The 19,647-nt window shown below is 42.7% G+C and overlaps 1 protein-coding gene across 1 annotated transcript; it reads right to left on the bottom strand.

Annotated features, from left to right (window-relative positions):
- Nucleotides 1–146: 146 nt before the first annotated feature.
- Nucleotides 147–16,386, bottom strand: LOC311226434 (uncharacterized protein; the record flags this gene model as incomplete). Its single annotated transcript, XM_084311860.1, has 4 exons — nucleotides 16,307–16,386; nucleotides 4,790–4,908; nucleotides 1,312–1,444; nucleotides 147–336 (listed from the first exon to the last, which is right to left on the bottom strand). The coding sequence occupies exons 1-4, from the start codon at nucleotides 16,372–16,374 to the stop codon at nucleotides 147–149; spliced, it is 510 nt and encodes a 169-aa protein (XP_084167986.1). The 5' UTR covers nucleotides 16,375–16,386.
- Nucleotides 16,387–19,647: the final 3,261 nt, after the last annotated feature.

The following is a 19,647-nucleotide window of genomic DNA, read 5'->3' as shown; positions in this document are numbered from 1 at the left end:
CTTCTTCTCTTCTTTTAGATGTTAAAGTTCTGCTGAGCTCCACGGTGATTGGTCAAAGTACTTAATAAACAGAAGCTGGCTCCTCCTCTTAAGCAACCACATTCACATAGCAATGAAGATTATTTGGAGAAGGATCATACAGTAAATCATAATTTGATGACTTCCAGATGAACAGGTGGTTCTTGCCTTCTCCGTAGAGGTGGACGGTCCAGGATGGAGCTTCTCCTGACAGCCACCTGACCAGCGCAGTCCTGAGGGGTTTCATCCACACCCCTGACCCTCTGGCTGGAAGTCTGGTAATCCATAAACCCCTCACCTCCCCACAGACCTTCAGGCCTGAGAGTAGGCCAGAGCAGAGCAGAGAGAGAGTGAGAGAGAGAGAGAGAGAGAGAGAGAGAGAGAGAGAGAGAGAAAGAGGGGGATGGATGGATAGATAGATAGATAGATAGATAGATAGATAGATAGATAGATAGATAGATAGATAGATAGATAGATAGATAGATAGATAGATAGATAGATAGATAGATAGATAGATAGATAGATAGATAGATAGAGATAGATAGAGATATAGATAGATAGAGATAGAGATAGATAGATAGAGATAGATAAAGATTTTAAAAAGTCTTTATTCATTGCACACATTGACAATGTCGTCAGATATATTGATTGATTAAGATTAAACTGGACTTTGAAGAAGTCTTTATTCATTGCACACATTGACAATGTCGTCATACAGGAACACACACATGCAATTTTTGGGTCGGCGATGACATTTCGTCTCTGCGCTTGACCCATCCCGTCGTCCTTCCCCCCCAAGATATAGATAGATAGATAGATAGATAGATAGATAGATAGATAGACAGACAGACAGACAGACAGACAGACAGACAGACAGACAGACAGACAGACAGACAGACAGACAGACAGACAGACAGACAGACAGACAGACAGACAGACAGACAGACAGACAGACAGACAGACAGACAGACAGACAGACAGACAGACAGACAGACAGACAGACAGACAGACAGACAGACAGACAGACAGACAGACAGACAGACAGACAGACAGACAGACAGACAGACACAGACAGACAGACAGACAGACAGACAGACAGACAGACAGACAGACAGACAGACAGACAGACAGACAGACAGACAGACAGACAGACAGACAGACAGACAGACAGACAGACAGACAGACAGACAGACAGACAGACAGACAGACAGACACAGACAGACAGACAGACAGACAGACAGACAGACAGACAGACAGACAGACAGACAGACAGACACAGACAGACAGACTCACTCAGTGCGGTCCCTCCCTGTCCGTTTCCTCTCATGGTTGAAGGTGTGAGAGCTGGTGTTTTGGGATGTGAAGACATGTGAGTTGGCTGATTGTTTGAAAGGAGGCAAGAACTTCTTGGTCGTTTGTGAGAAATCTGTTGAAGAAGCAGAGCGGTTTGACAGGAGCCATGACTTTAAGCCCTGCCTGTACAAGCTGATGAGGCTCAGAGTCCACAGTGCAACACAAGGCAGATATCAGTGAGCATCAGTCAGCTTGTACAGACAGGAGCTCCACCCCAGTGACTTTGCATTGGTTTGTGGGTAACTATCCAGAGATAGTATGAGGAACTGCATGGATTGTGCTGAGAAAGGACTCTACTGATCAATATCTCTATTCTTTCTTTGCGGCCGGGTACCAAATGATCCACGGCCAGGTACCGGCCCGCGACCCGATGGTTGGGGACCTCTGCTATACTATAGAGCCTTCTCTTTATACTCCGTTACGCGCAAGCTTACAGACTTGCGGAGCGCGTACTGGAGTAGATTATTCAATGCGACTGCCAGTCAGCTTTTGTGTGACAGAGAGAAGATCATCTCCCGATTCAGATACAATTTAACACAAACGGTTCCAAAGATATTAATGTTTCTCGGGATATTTTCGCACCGCCAACAAGAGTCTGTGTCTGTGTCAGTGTGTCTGTGTCTGTGTCAGTGTGTCTGTGTGTGTGTCAGAGTGTGTGTGTCTGTGTCTGTGTGTGTGTGTGTATGTGTGTGTGTCAGAGTGTGTCTGTGTGTCAGAGTGTGTATGTGTGTGTCAGTGTGTCTGTGTGTGTCAGAGTGTGTCTGTGTCTGTGTCAGAGTTTGTCTGTGTGTGTGTCAGAGTGTGTCTGTGTGTGTGTGTGTGTGTGTGTGTGTGTGTGTGTGTGTGTGTGTGTGTGTCAGAGTGTCTGAGTCAGAGTGTGTCTGTGTGTGTGTCAGAGTGTGTCTGTGTGTGTCACTGTGTCAGAGTGTGTCTGTGTGTGTCTGTGTCAGTGTGTCTGTGTCAGAGTGTGTCTGTGTCAAAGTGTGTTAATCAGTGACACTGATTAATCTAAACAATTAATTTACCAGAACATTTTTATTCTATTTGCAATTGGATATTTCTAAATGTTTTACTAGTATCCTCAGGTCACATGGGTAGTTGCCTCTTTGACACCACATACTGAATACCCAGAGTTGGAGATGAGCCATGAAGTTTATTTATGTCTATAAATGCTGTGTAGTGTGGATGCCTAGTGTACATGAGTAGGGTGAGTAACCTACATGCCATTACTGCTTTTTATCTATTGACTCATTATAGCTACTTTATTATCTTGAAATAATATAACATGTGCCTGTTACTATGACATATCATTACATACAATGTATCCATGCCTGTAGCTAAATGATGAAAAACAGGGAACAGAATTAACTTTTTAGCTTTAGATTTACAGATTTACAAAGAGATGTTTTACCGGCCAAAAATTATAAATAGCTTTTTAGTATATCTCCATGAAATATGTATTGTGTGTTATCTCTCCACTACACACTATATACAGTACACATTTAAATCAATATCTTCCCTTTGAATAAAATAGGCTCAGGAATCAGGATTGTTAAAGCTAATTAGCCTAATCCATGTCAAAAAGAGTAGCCTATAGTAAATGTATACACACACACACACACAGAATAGCTTATAGCCGACTTAATGATTTTACAATATTTTTGCTAATGAAGTGAAATATTTATTATCATCAACTATCCAGTTAGATTGTATAGTTTAACACTACTTCAAATCATTGAACGTACAGAGAGGGAGAGAGAGGCAGGCTTGTGTCTGTGTGTCAGAGTGTGTCTGTGTGTGTGTCTGTGTGTGTCAGAGTGTGTCTGTGTGTGTCTGTGTCAGAGTGTGTCTGTGTGTGTGTGTGTGTGTGTGTGTGTGTGTGTGTGTGTGTCAGAGTGTGTCTGTGTGCCTGTCCATATGTGTATCCTTCTGTACCTGTATCTTATCATACAGTATCATATCACATCACATCACATCTCATATCATATCATATCATATCATCTCCATGTGTCCATGTGGAATACCGCCTTGATGGTAGCCTCTTCAACATCTGCCGGCTCCAGGCACACACAAAGACAAAATCCTGCCAAGTATGTGAGCTACAGTACGCTGATGACTGTGCCATCTTAGCTCACAGTCCAGAGTCTATGCAGCATGCTCTCGACACCATATCCAGCCTGTACCAATCCTTCGGTCTCCAGGTCAACATACAAAAAACCGAAGTCATGTCCCAACTCACTTCCCGAACCTCTACACCTCCCAGTTTTCACATAAACGGTGTTCCACTCAAAACAGTGGATCATTTCACCTACCTCGGCTCCACTCTGTCCTCATGCTGCTCCCTTGACGCGGAGATACACACACGTATCAATAAAGCGGCATCATCCTTTGGACGCCTACGCAGCAGGGTTTTTGAAAACCGAAACCTGAAGATCAGCACCAAGGTTGCCGTTTACAACGCAGTATGTCTCTCCACTCTGCTCTATGGAGCAGAATCCTGGACCCCATACCGCCGGCACATCACCAACCTGGACGCTTTCCACATCCGTTGCCTCCAAAGGATCCTCGGCCTGACCTGGGAAGATCGAGTCCCCCACACAGACATCCTCAACAACACCAACTCAATCTGTATGGCCGCAGCTGTGGCCAAAAAACATCTTCGTTGGATAGGGCACACCATACGTATGCCTGACCACCGCCTGCCCCGCCAAGTCCTCTATGGCCAACTGAGAGGAGCAAAGCGGGCTGCTGGAGGCCAAAAGAGACGCTTTAAGGACTACACCAGGGACCTCCTAAAGTGTGCAAACATCACGCAGCTTGAAACTCTGGCACTCGACAGATCAGCCTGGCAAGTCACTTGTGCCACTGCAGTTTCCCAAATACACCAAACGAACCAAGACCGAAGATCTGAGAGGTGCACGCAACGACACCAGCGGGCGGCTGGCATCCCCCAGGTATCTGGCTTCCCTTGCGCCATCTGTGGACGGGTGTGCGGCTCAAGGATCGGACTCAACGCCCACGAGAAGTGGCACCAGCGGCAGCGTCGCTAACTCCCCCCCCCCACCCCCCCCTCTCCCCATCCCTGGAGCAAGCGTCATCATCGAACACGATGGACAGCTAAGAGAGAGTGTGTGTGTGTGTGTGTGTGTGTGTGTGTGTGTGTGTGTGTGTGTGTGTGTGTGTCAGAGTGTGTCTGTGTGCCTGTCCATATGTGTATCCTTCTGTACCTGTATCTTATCATACAGTATCATATCACATCACATCACATCACATCTCATATCATATCATCACATCTCATCTCATCATATCATATCTCATCTCATCTCATCTCATCTTATCATATCACATCTCATCTTATCTTATCATATCACATCTCATCTCATCTTATCATATCACATCTCATCTTATCTTATCATACCGAACAAGGAGGAGATCGCCTCAGCCTCCAGGTGGACGTCCTGACTGGTTGGGATCTGAGAGAGAGACGGAGCCGTGCCCAGCTGCCATGGACCAGCCTCCACACACAGCAGTGGCTTTCTGAAGAAGAGGAAGAAGACGAAGGAGAAAAAGGAGAAGAAGAAGGAGAAGAAGAAGAAAAAGAAGTAGAAGAAGCCAAAAAAGAAGGAGAAGGAGAAGGAGAAGGGGAAGAAGAAGAAGGAGAAGGAGAAGAAGAAAGAGAAGGAGAAGGAGAAGGAGAAGGAGAAGGAGAAGGAGAAGGAGAAGGAGAAGGAGAAGAAGAAGAAGAAGAAGAAGAAGAAGAAGAAGAAGAAGAAGAAGAAGAAGAAGAAGAAGAAGAAGAAGAAGAAGAAGAAGAAGAAGAAGAAGAAGAAGAAGAAGGAGAAGAATGAGAAGGAGAAGGAGAGGAAGAAGGAGATGAAGGAGAAGGAGAAGAAGAAAGAGAAGGAGAAGGAGAAAAAGAAGACGAAGGGTATAATGATCTCAATACAGAATGGAATATTCTAAATGATGTATGTTCAATACAGTGTATTGAAATGTAAAACTGTATATGAATGAATTAATAAATTTTATTTGTATAGCTTTTCCAAACAAAGTTACAAAGTGCTTTATAGACATGTTACAGCAAACAGCAAACATCAGCAAAGGCGGAAAAAAATTATAGAAAATAAAACGAGAAAAAGAGACACAAAACATTTCAAACAGGATTTGTAGGCAGATTGATAAAACAGTTTAAGCAATCAGAGCTGACCTAAACCCATAACCTTAGGAAAAACATTTAATATACAGATGTGTTTTTAAAAGAGGACAATGACTCTGCAAGCCTAAGATCCAAGGGCAAAATGGGGAGCTCCAGTAGCTCACCACGTATCTCGGCGCTATTTCTGCGTCGGGAGGAGCCGTGCTGCGCCACGGTTCTGGTTGACTCCGAGTTCGATTCCCGGACCCGTCGTCATTTGCCGAATGTCTTCCCCTGTTCTCCCACCCGTTTCACTCTACAACTGTCGGTCATGCTTGACCAGAAAAGCGATAAACGCTAAAAAAATAAAGTTAAAAAAAAAAAAAAAAAAATCCAAGGGCAAGGCGTTCCAGAGCATGGGTGCCCGGGCCGCAAAAGCACTATGTGACCAGGTGACCAGGCTAGTTTTGTAAGGAACCAGGAGGGCCTTATCCGCGGATCTGAGGCAGCGTTCCGGAACATGGGGTTCCAACAAGTCCACAATGTAGCTGGGGGCCAGTCCATGTAGGGCTTTAAAAGTAATCAATAAAATCTTAAAATCAATTCTGTAGGGTGGTCGGGTGGCGTAGCGGAGATTGCGCTTGTCACCAATGCAAGAGGCTGCGGTCTCGACTCCCGGAGTCAGCATTGCCTGCGGCTTGGGCCGATTGTCATACTAACTCGTTTGGCTGAGTTAGCGGGAGGGAAGTTGTAGGTGGTAATCTGGCGTTGTGGACAGCGACGCCTACAAGTCAGGTCTGGGCGCCTGCTCAGCGAAAGGCAGGAAATGGTGAAGGCAGCGTGACCTCCCACGCGTTACACTTCACCAATGAGAGTCCTCGCTGCCAGGTGAAAAGAGAGCCGCTGGCTGTCTCTGCATGTGTCGGAGGAAGCATGTGGTAGACTTCAGGGTTCCCTTGTACCGACCAGTAGGGGGAACATGCGCACAACGACCAGGTAGGGGAGCGGGGGAATTGGCATAACGGCTAAATTGGGATGGGAGGAAAAACATCGAAAATCAGGCGGAGAAAAAGAGGACAAGTAAAAAAAATTGTCGGACAAGCATAATACAATTTAACTTGTCTGACTGGACAAGTAAAAGAAAATATTGGATTTCTGTACTTTTCACTACATGTTTTATTACTTCATAAACTACCCCATCGTCCTTAAAAGAATAGAGTTGCAAATATCCATAATAATCTACAAGACATCATTAACACTAACAATATATATTTTTTTATTTGTATGTCATAATGATTGTGAAATATTTCCACCTGGGAGCCTTTTCACTAAATCAATTTATTTTCTCTTTCTCTACAGAAACAAAGACTGATGCAACTGACTGAGATTTGATGCTCGCTCGCTCTCTCTCTCTCATTCATCACTCTCTCTCTCTCACACACACAGTATTACTCTGACAATAATATAAGAAAGGTGTTACAATATTGTTATTGTTTTGGTTGTTTTGTTGTTACCTGTTGAACTAATGTGCCTATCCCTGTACCCAAAAAATCTACGCCCGCTTGCCTCAACGACTACCGCCCTGTAGCCCTCACCTCCATAACCATGAAGTGCTTTGAGAAGCTAGTGAAGGGCTACATCTGTTCCTCCCTCCCCATCAACCTGGACCCTCTGCAATTTGCATATCGCCCCAACAGGTCCACGGAGGACGCCATAGCCCATGTGCTGCACACAGCAGCATCACACCTGGACAAGAGGCAGGGGAACTATGTGAGAATGCTGTTCATCGACTACAGCTCAGCATTCAATACCATAGTCCCCTCCAAACTCATAGCCAAGCTCAGGGACCTGGGCTTGAACTATGACCTCTGCCAGTGGGTCTTGGACTTCCTGACGGGCAGACCCCAGGTGGTAAGAGCCGGCAACTGCACCTCCTCATCCATCACGCTCAACATAGGGGCCCCCCAGGGCTGTGTTCTGAGCCCCCTCCTCTACTCCCTGTACACACATGACTGCGTAGCACAGCGGAACAACAACACCATCATCAAATTTGCTGATGACACAGTAGTGGTGGGCCTGATCTCTGCCAACGACGAAAGGGCCTACCTGGAAGAGGTAGAGAACCTGTCACAGTGGTGTCAGGAGAACTGCCTCTCCCTGAACGTCAGCAAAACAAAAGAGATGATTGTGGACTTCAGGAGGTTGGGGGTCAAGGACTACAGCCCCCTCAGCATCGACGGGGCACCGGTTGAGAGAGTGAACAGTTTCAAGTACCTCGGAGCCCACATATCCGAGGACTTGACATGGACCACACACATTGACAGTGTTGTGAAGAAGGCACGACAACGCCTCTACTTCCTCAGGCGCCTAAGGAAGTTCCAAGTCAGTCAGAAGATCCTTAGGAACTTCTACTCATGTACAATAGAGAGCATCCTGACCGGCAACATCACCTCCTGGTTTGGGAATAGCACTGCACAAGACCGTAGCAGACTACAAAGAGTGACACGTTCAGCCGAACGCACAATTGGAGGGGGGCTTCCCACCCTCCAGAACATTTACAACAAGCGGTGCAAGGGGAAGGCTAAGATAATTATTAAGGACTCGAGCCACCCGAACAACTGCCTCTTTGAACTGCTGCGGTCAGGCAAGCGATACCGGAGTCTTAAGGCGAGCACAGAAAGACTCAGAAGAAGCTTCTATCCCCAGGCCATCAGGCTGCTAAACGAACAATAAACACTATGCAACAACCATCAAATGCACACAGCACACACACCCACACGCACACACTCACTCAAACAAACAACACACTGCAGCACCCACTCTCCACACTTTAGATCACACAAACACACTTTACACTTTATATTTATTGATAAAGGATTTGCACTACAACTCGTACACCTACTGTGAATTGTACCTAAATTGCACCTCGTCCCATTTCTGCCTTGCACTATATAGTATTGTATATTAGTACACTGCACAGTATTGTATATTGTATGGTAACTACGTCTATTCTGCATCGAACATTGTACATATGTCTAAACTGAACACTGTGACCTCATTTTTTTACTTCTAATTTTACTATGTTCTTTTATTTCATACTTATCTTGTCTTGCACAGTCTCTGGAGCGTAACAGTAAGAAGCATTTTGTATAAAAGTATTCTGTACTTCTGTATGACAAATATTAAAGAAACTTGAAACTTGTTAAAAGAAATTTAAAATAAAAATACAATAATTTATTTGAATGGTGTTTTTTACGACAATAACAACTATACCGTAATAACAACTATACCGTAATAACAACTATACCGTAATAACAACTACTGTATACAACTATAGGCGTAGACCAGGGTTTAACCCCTGGTCGTCAAGAGAGAGGGGAGATGAGGAAGATGAGCTGGTGCTGATGGGGAGTGAAGATGAGCTGGAGGACTGATCATACAGTATATACCTCACACACAAATGCACACACACTGTTTAAGTTATTAAATCATAATAATTGTCCAAATCTCTTGTCGGTTTTATTCATTTCTTAATAGGCCTTTATTTTCACAAGTACATTTCGGACAAGTAAGTTTAGCTTTCGGACAAGTAAAATATCTGAGCCACTTGTCCAAAGGTTAAAAGTTAATGTCAAGCCCTGTGGTCACGGTTCCTTGTGTTGGTGAGAAGTCGTGCCGCAGAGTTCTGCACCATCTGGAGACGTGAAATTGCTTTTTTGTTGATGCCTGAGTAGAGGGAGTTACAATAATCTAATTGCGAAGAAATGAAAGCATGTATGACCATTTCAAGGTCTGCAGAGGACAAAAATTATTTTATTTTGGCAATGTTCCTGATTTGGTGGTAGCAGGACTGAACTACTTTTGTAACTTGGGTGTTGAAGGATATGTCTGGGTCAAAGAATACACCCAGGTTGCGGGCTGAGCGTGAGACATTTGAGGCTAAGGTGCCAAGTTCTGAAAGGAAGGGGTGGGTGGAATTTGGGGGCCGAATATGATTATTTCAGATTATTTCAGTTGCAGGAAATTCTGTGACATCAATTCCTTGATGTCCGAGAGACAAGCCAGTAGGCGGAGTACGTTTCCTGCGACACCAGGTTTTAGGGGGATATATAGCTGCGTGTCGTCAGCATAACTGTGGAACTGGATGCCATGGACAATGGTATATAGACAATGGGCCTCATTCAACAATACTCTCTTATTATTTTTCTTATATTCTTGCTTACCTGTCTGTTAAGAGAACAATAAGAAAAGCCACCGCCACATTCATCAAGCCGTTGTTAAAGTCCAAATCTGTTCTTCTTACCCAGGTTTTTTTAATGGTGAATACCACTCATTCTAAACTGGATGCGCGTTCTCGCGCAAGTCATTTGCATACCTCGCTACATTTGGTACCAGCACCCTGTTAGGATTCCAGGGGGGAGGGGTCGATCGTGGTTAGGTAGGACCACCGGCGACGAAGAAAAGACAGCGAGCGGCCACAGACAGCCCCCCCCAGTCATATGTTTTAATTAATAAACCTTGTATCTTTCGTAACCTGGTTGTGCTGTTGACTCCTTGACGGGCTTTGACAAAAGAGCAGCTTCCCCTGCTAATGAGCAGTTTCTCCTGCTCATAGTATAACTCACGTTTTTATTACAGTACTGTAGGCTTTGTCAATACTGAACAAGAACAACTGTGCGTTGTCAAGAGCCAATCGCACAGGTTGCCACTCATCTGGCTCTGCAAATAGATCTAGTCTGAATATCTCCGCATATCCTGATGACTGGCAGTGCGCATAGTACAGTGCCGCGCATGCTCCAAGTCAAACTGGATGACACATCTCTCTCAAATCCATTCTGAGAACGGAACACAGTGCCCGCGACGCGGGTCTTGATTGATTGATTGATTGAAAATTGTATTAACAGATTGCAGAATGGGTACAATACAGTACAGCTCAATACACACAATTGTTAAGGGGATGGAGACCAGAGAAAGACTTTAATCTTGTTTACATCAGGGTCCCCCATTTTCAATTCATCATAACATATGACATACATGACATATAGATAGACAGTACTGCTACATCTTTACATTTATGACATACCAGATCTACAAATACAGTACTGTTTGTGATACAAAAAGAGTTAAAAAAAAAAAAAAAAGTATGGGCGGCTAAGTGGCGCAGTGGGCAAGGCGCTCGCCCAGTTCGAGCCCAGCTCTCGGCGTTGCTTCCGGCTTGGCTGGTCGTTCATACTAATACAATTGGCAGTATTAGGGGGTGGGAAAGCCGGTGGGTGGGGATCGGACGTTGTGGACAGCGACTCCTACAGGTCGGTTGGTGCGCCTGTACAGCAGAATCAGGTAGCTAACGTTAGCCAATGGAACAACGATAGCTAGTTAGCCAATGCTAGCCAACAGCTGCGAAAATGAATGCCAATGATGATATCAGACGTTGATATCAGGAGCTAGCCAGCTAGATAACGTTAGACAACGCCTCATGTATTAAACTAAAGTGAATAGTTTACTGGGCCATTTTGGTTAAACAGTAACGTTCGCTAGGTAGTAGGGCTGCAACGATTAGTCGACATAATCGATGACGTCGATCATAAAAACTCATCGACGCAGAATGTTTGTGTCGATTAGTCGTAAAAAAAAAATTATTTTGTTTTATACTTTTTTTTTTTTGCACTACCTATCTTTGTGAAAGTGGCTTCTCAGCTCTGGTCCAGCTGAAGACAAAGCAGAGGAACAGATTGGACATTGAGCATGACCTCAGAGTTGCTTTGTCTACCACCATCACCCCAGACTTTGAGACTATTGTCAGGAGCAAACAACATCCCCAGTTATCCCATTAGTTCCCTGGGATGTTAAAGCCCAACTTGCAGGTTAAACCCTACTCTTCAATTATGGGTAGTTTACATCATTGGTATCTAATTTAATTTTTTTTTCTTTCCATTTGACGCCGGAAATGCCACTCCGAAAGGGGTAAAAAGGTCCACGCACAAATAACATGCACACGCAAAATCAAAAAAGCTTATCAGAGCTATCAGGGCCATGACGTCACGTGGGGTATCTTTCCCCTACTTCTGATCCACTACAAGGAGTTTTGACGAGTGCAGAAAGCTATTTCCTTGATCCAAATGGACGCCTTACAAGACAAGACGCAAATGGGTTTAATCGTCAGGAGACTTTGATGGACCAGCTACAACTGGTTGAAACACTACATTTACCACTAGGCAGCCTGTTGTTCAGTACAGCAGCGCTACTGGTCTGTGGGCTGTCGCCTTATCCCCGGGTCATAGTATCAAGCTGGCTATATGGCTCTGGCTAACGTTACCCCGCTAACGTTAGCATTATGTCTACTGTCGTGCATGTAAAAGAGTTTTGGGAACGAGTAAAATGTGTAGGTCCTCTTCTCAGACCTGTGAGGCAAAGCACTGCTGCACACACATCCTGCCAGCTAGCAAGCTATGCGCCCCGGCATGTTGATACGATAGTAGCCCCTTTAGCTGCACTCGGTGCATCAGTGACGATAGCTATGAGCTAACTAACGCTACAAGCTCAAACACCTTATAACTACTACTATTGTCGTGTCCATAAGTTCCTTGGCAAAATACTTGTGATGACAAAGGTATACAAAGAGGAGAGAACCATTTTAAATCGGGTGATGTTATGAGTTTCGGCTACCAAGCTAAGCTAAGCTACGTTAGCTAACTTAGCTAGCTTCTAACGGTGTATACACAATATGTACAACGACACAATGATTTTCATTAGTACAAATATGGTAACATGGTTGTGGCTTTTACAAATAGTGGTTAGCTTTAGAGATGGATGGCTATGATCACGGAGCAATAGTGTTGTTAGGTGAAACAGATACATTTTCATTCATTACTCCTCGGCTAGTAGTAAGGCTCTCTGCCTGCCACTAGCTGTGTGTGACTCTCAGACTCTCTGTGTGTGTGTGACTCTCAGGTGCCCTGCACCTGCCGTGACCACATCATTTCATTACACGCGCACGTTATGAACCATTGATTAAAATATCCACGTGCGTGGTGATTGTGTTGGGCAGACAAAATGTTTGATAAAAACGCTAAAACTGGGTCAATTTCAATTTTTTTTTCTTCTTCATGAAAGTCACCGTTGGCCTAGTCCACATTGTTTATTGAGCAAAAATATAACCTGCAAGTTGGCCTTTAAGCTAAGAAGTCTGCTATATATTTATTTTTGTTATTTAAAGGGGAACTATCTTATAATGGCCTTTTTCAGTGTTTAGCATTGTTCCCTAGCTATGTGGACTTATATTAATATGATCTATGTCTCTAATTCTCATATTGGCGCATTCTTCCAATTCTCCTCTCACAATATTCACCCTCACTGAACTGAGTCATCTGAAAATGTGATGATTTGTGATGTCAGAGAGACACCGCTGCATGATAATGTGGCTGTGTGGCATCAGGTACATGATGAGCTGCACACAGTGGTTGGAGCCCAGGCTCAAAACGGCTTAAGATCTTGAGGTAGAAAAATGCTGTTTTTGAGGACTTGATTAGAGATACAAAACAATGAATTAAAAAAAATAAAAAATTACAGAGGTGTTCCATAAACTCACAGGAATTGTGTAAAAGTGCCCAAATAGTGAAAGAAATAGTAATATAGTTCCCCTTTAAACACTTCCACTTTAATTTGTATTATTTCATTTATTTATCTTGTTATGAGTGATTGTTGTATTGTTCAAATACATTTAGATTTAAAGTGGCTTAAGATCCAAATTCAAATGTTTCATGAGTCATTATTTTAATTTGCTATGGATGGGATCATCATGTTATGTTAAGTTAACTGTTAAGGCAGAGGGACTGGACAACAGGGTGACATTCACAGGTGTGCAGACTTGAGCATGTGAGGTAAAACATGCATTGGAGAAGGAGCCATGCCCACAGAAAGCAGAGATTGAGGGTGTGACAAAAATAATCATTAGATTAGTCGACTAATCGAAAAAATAATCGACAGATTAGTCGATTACCAAAATAATCATTAGTTGCAGCCCTACTAGGTAGCTAACGTTAGCCAACGGAACAACGATAGCTAGTTAGCCAACGCTAGCGAACGCTAGCCAACAGCTGCGAAAACAAATGCCAATGATGATATCAGATGTTGATATCAGGAGCTATCAGTAGCTAGCTAGCCAGCTAGATAATGTTAGACAACGCCTCATATATTAAACTAGAGTGAATAGTTTACTGGGCCATTTTGTTTAATGCTTCAGTGTTGAAACTAAAGAGGAGCTGCACTCGACTCTTGCCAGAGAGTTTGTTGACAAGACGGTCTGTAAGGGGGGGGGGCAATGCGTGCACTGCAGCAGCAGCGTGTGTGTGCCTGAGAGAAGACAGCGAGCAAGAACTCTGCTGAGAATTGGATCATGTTTTTCGCGCCACGCTTAATCCCCATCTCTACCGCTAGATGGCCATCTTAAAATAGTAATTTCCGCTGTGTTTCACGATGTTTGCAAAGCTGTGTGTGTGTTCTGTATTATAGCTGTGGAGGCAATGGTGTGGCTCATTTGACAGACACTACTTGTAGTGCAACATGGAAAAAATGGTTTGTTTCTACACACTGTAGTTTGTAGTTTATTACACACTAAACATCGCGCATTTCCAAGATAATCCAGTCTTTTTTCATAGATTGCGAGATCTAATCTGGCGAATCCTTCTGGTTGATTCCCTGTGAACCCCCAAATACTCCCAAATCAAAGGTATATAACATGTACATATGTACCTTCACAAAATCATCAAGGGGGGGGGGGTCGTTTTAACTCAAAACTGTGATCGTGTTTGCCGAGCATGTTTTACGTCCGGTACAACACAGAACTGTGATCGTTAGAAAAACACGTTTCAGGTTCGGTAAAATAGACATAGAATATACCTTACCTTAGCCAGAAGGTATTCCAAAAAGAATCATTCCAAGTGATCGCATCGCCATCACGATTACCAGTGTATATGTCTATACACGTTTCGATGGTAAAATACGCTTAGGCAACGGAATTTCGAGGCGATCAATGTGAATCTCTGTTCAAGCAGGAACAAAAAAAAAAAAAAAAAAGGAAGACGTGTATATCAACACCAATGCAATTCCAGTTCAGACACAGACGATACTGCCACCTGGTGATATTCGATCGGCATTGCAATTCCAAGGTATACAAACGACCCAGGGACGGCTAGAATGACCCGGATGATGATTTAGAACGGGGATCAGAGGAAAAATATCAAAGGATCTAACAACATAATATTATGTGTTTGGCGCTCAACCGCTGGCGAGCAAACACGTAATATTACGTGATTGGCCGTGAATGAGTTAACAAATTCCATATAAATCTCCGTAGCATGACAGCGATTTGCGACTCCAAATGATAATCTTTTATATAATCTCCAAAAATTTGATTAGATTAGATTCAAAATGTATTGTCATCATACAGCACAAGTACAATACAACAAAAATAAGTTTGGCATCCAACCAGAGTGCAAATGTATTTAAAGTACAATAGTAACATACAACCAAGCCGTTTCTACACTGGCTCTTAGATGTGCGCAAGAAATGTAATGAATAAATAAAAACAACAATAAATAATATCATAATAACAAGACGGTATATGGCATATTAAGTAAGGGATAATGTATAGCTACGAGGTCATTGTCGCAAAATAATTGACCGACACGGAGTTTAGAACACCGAGGCGCCTCGCAGAGGTGTTCTTTAAACGTAGTGAAGGTCAATTATTTTGCGACAATGACAGACTATTAGCTATACATTATCCCGCTTATTACATGGCTAACTTACTAACAATATACCTAATTCATTTTACACCATCGACAAGACGAGATCAAATGCAGACGCAGTTCTGTTCTGTCACTCCGCTGTCATCGTCACACACACTCCGCTGTCAGTGCAGCCGGCAGGTGTGTCTGATTGGCTGCACTGATGCAGTGTGTCAGTGGGCTTGATTGCTACAGCTACACACAGCAGTCATTATTGCTCAGCAGAGGTCCGTTATCGAGTAATAACGGACCTCTGACGAGCGATATTGACCAATCACAATCAAGCATTCCGGCGAATGTTAAAACGCCATGTAATAATACAGTATATTCCACTATACAGTAGCTATATCCACAGCATTCGGTTTAGTTCTTATTCATTTAGTTTGCAGTGTGTGTATGTGTGTGTAATGCTCACGATGCCTCATTGAGTCAGGACTATAAATGCAAAACTGAATTATTAATGGTACACATATTGTCGTTAATTATCATTATAATTATTTTATTCCACAGATGTCTGTAGTTTCAAGTTTCTTAGTATCGGCAATCCCCAATGACTTGTCCCAGAGAAAGCTGTTGAAACCACGGGCGCACACCGGTCTGTCCGACTTATGACTGCCTTTTCTAGTACGTAAATCCTACAAAGAATTTACAATACGAAGCCGTTCGAGAATGCTGAATAAGTACGTAAATCGAGTTACGAAGGACATTTTTGGTAAGTTTTACGTATGTCCATTCGAGAATGAGGACCAATGTTTGATATTCAATTCATATTGAATTGAATAAACATTGTAATTCCTGTAAAATTGCCCCTCCACACAATTCCAGAGAGTACAGATATTAGATTTATGTATTTGAAATGTGAGGTTGCGATAGCGTGCTTATTACTGTACTATGAATACAAGCAAAGAGTGTGTGTGTGTGTGTGTGTGTGTGTGTGTGTGTGTGTGTGTGTGTGTGTGTGTGTGTGTGTGTGTGTGTGTGTGTGTGTGTGTGCATCATCAGCTCTACTCACACTTTGTGGACAGGTCTCTCAAAGAACAGATTGTCCAGCGACAGAGGACAGTCATCAGCATCCATCATCAACACATCTGATCAACACCTACTTAAGACAAACCCATGTGAAGGCAGGAAGAGGTAGAGCAGCTACACCCAATATTAGAGTCACATGTATTGTCATCATACAGCACAAGTACAGTTACAGTACAACAAAAAGAAGTTTGCCATCCAACCAGAGTGCAAATGTAACAAACAGTAAAGTGCAACAGCAATATACAATCTACAGGTGGTTAAACTGGGTATAAAATATATAAATGAGTACTAATCAGTGCTAATCAGATGTATGTACAGAGTTGTAGTATAAATATGTACAGTGATACAGGTATAAAGACACTATGGTAGTAAGTCATACATGGCCAGCAGTGTAACCAGTAAGAGAAGGTAAGGGATATGTATAGCCTAGATATTGTATCTACAGATATGTAATAAGGGTTATATGCAGGTACTGTATGTACAGACAGATGTGGATAAATATATATACGGAAAGAATAAATATATCAGAATCAGAATCAGAAATGTCTGAATCTATGCAGTGCAGCATTCTTGTACATCATACAGAGTTATAGTTTATATGCGGGTGTTACAGTATAAGTACTGTAGGTATATAGAAGGATTATATGCAGGTATAATCATAACGGTATATACTCACGGTCATGGATCCACGCAAAGGTATGGATTTTTACTATATCGTCATCCAATTTATATTGTAAAATTAAATACACACAATCCTATTAAAAAGGTTAAAGATTTTTTTATTTTTTTTATGAAATAGCACCATGACAATTGTATTAAGATAATGACAATAAATAGGCCTATATGTCATATCACATTATAATTTGTACTGGAAAACCAAATACCATCAAATACCCGCATATAGCTACCATCAAGACTAAGAACCCCCAAATTGATATACATGATGGACGGACCCCCATTTTATAATACTTTGTTTCCAGGACCCTCAACTGGGAATATTTTTGTTGTTATATTATATGATTAGGTCCAGGAATTCCATTGATGATTGATTGATTGATTGATTGATTGATTGAAAACTTTATTAACAGATTGCAGAATGGGTACAAGACGTTTGTCTTGTTTACATCAGCGTCCCCCATTTTCAATTCACCATAACAGTCTACTAGTCTGTAACTGAGGAGATAGCAGTGGAGAAAGTGAAACCAAATCAAAACAGTCACTCCTAGTATTTTCTCACTGGGATAACTTCTAAAAGTTGGCAGAATGGTTAGATTAAACTGGTCCCCCGAAACCATGTTTTATATTTATGCCAGAGAAACGTTAGCTTTCATCTTTGTACAATCTGTTGTGTAATTCATCATCCTGATGAATTGAAAATGGGGGACCCTGATCATGATGTAAACAAGACGAAAGTCTTTCTACTGTATTGTACCCATTTTGCAATCTGTTAATAAAGTTTTCAATCAATAACGTTAAGGCGACATTAGCTGCCCACCTGCATGATAGGTTCACTTACGTGGCCATCGTTGAGTGAAATGCTAACTGGCAGCTCGGCTACATATTAATTATTTACATTGACCCCAAACAGCCGGGTATACGCTCAGAAGAAAAAAGTTGAAAACAAAAAAAGAATGTTTTAGGTCGACGTGAAGTCAGTTAAACAGAACTATAGGTGGATTTAACTTAACGACTATTAGCTACCGTTAATTAATGTTAACGAAGAGACTAGAGTTCAACTTTAACTTACCTGGTGATGCTGTCTGTCGAGACTAGAGGCGCGCGAGACACCACGTCCTGATTGAATTGATTGATTGAAAACTTTATTAACAGATTGCAGAATGGGTACAGTACAGTACAGCTCAATACATACAATTGTTAAGGGGATGCAGACCAGAGAAAGACTTTCGTCTTGTTTACATCAGGGTCCCCCATTTTCAATTCATCGTAACATATATGACATACATTGATTGATTGATTGAAAACTTTATTAACAGATTGCAGAATGGGTACAATACAGTACAGCTCAATACACACAATTGTTAAGGGGATGCAGACCAGAGAAAGACTTTCGTCTTGTTTACATCAGGGTCCCCCATTTCAATTCATCGGGACATATATGACATACAGATAGTCAGTACTGCTACATCTATACATTTATGACATACCAGATTTGCAAATACAGTACTGTTTGTGATACAGAAGGAGTCAGGAAAAGGGAGTATATACATTTGACGTAGAAACTGTACATTGGAGGAGGTTGGGTGGGGGGGGTTGGGTACACTGGGATATTGACAACCATACTGGGTAATCTACATTGGAGGTGGTTGGGGGGGGGGGGGGCACACTGTATAATTATACAAGCAAAACTGTACATTGAGGGGGGGGGGGGGGGGCACTGTACAAACAAGCAAAATTGTACATTGGACTATTGACAAAACAAAATTGTACATTGGACTATTGACAAAACCATACTAGGTAAATGACTGTACATTGGAGGGGGTTGGGTTAGGATATTTACAGGGGCCAGTGTTGAATTGCAGTCTCCCGTAGGTGTCCCTTGAGAGAGGTTTTGAAAGTGGGTAGTGATCCACATTCCTTTACAGCTTTGGGTAGGGCGTTCCACTTTGATGTGGCATAATTGCGAAACGTGTTTAGTCCCTTATTTGAGCCGAATCTGGGTTTAACATGATTTGTGGAGCTCCCTCTGGTGTTGTGATCGTGGTATTCACTGACCTTTGGGAAGTATTTTGACATGTACATGGGTACCTTGGTCGTGTAGTGTATCTTGTAGACCAGGCCCATTGCAAGTTGCTGTACTCTGTCGTCTACTCTAAGCCATCCTAGGTTGTCAAAGTGGGCAGGGGTGAGGTGGGTTCTAGGAGTAAGGTCAAGCAGTAGTCTGACCAGTTTGTTTTGAGATGTTTGTAATTTTGTTTTTAGCGCCTTTGAGGTGCTTTGGTACCATGAGGTGCAAGCATAGTCGTAGTACCCCTGAATGAGTGCTCCTGCCAGAGTCTTCAGGGTATTCTTGTTTACCAGAGAGGAGATCCGGTACAAGAATCGAGTTCGTTGGTTGACTTTTTTTATTACATTGGATGCCATTTTGTCACAGGAGAGATTAGCCTCTAGGATGGAACCCAGGTAGGTAATTTCATCTTTCCTTGTGACAATATTGTCACCCACTGTAACTGAGAAGCCGTCGGTCTTGCTGAGTTTGTTATTTGAACCGAAGAGAATGGACTCTGTTTTGCCCATGTGTAATGATAGTTTGTTATCAGCGAGCCATATGCAGATTCTGCCTAGTTCCGAGCTGAGGGTTTTTTC

Source organism: Notolepis coatsorum (assembly GCF_963971535.1).
Source record: "Notolepis coatsorum genome assembly, chromosome: 4".
Lineage (NCBI taxonomy): Eukaryota > Metazoa > Chordata > Actinopteri > Aulopiformes > Paralepididae > Notolepis > Notolepis coatsorum.
This window is presented reverse-complemented; position numbering and strand designations above follow the sequence as displayed.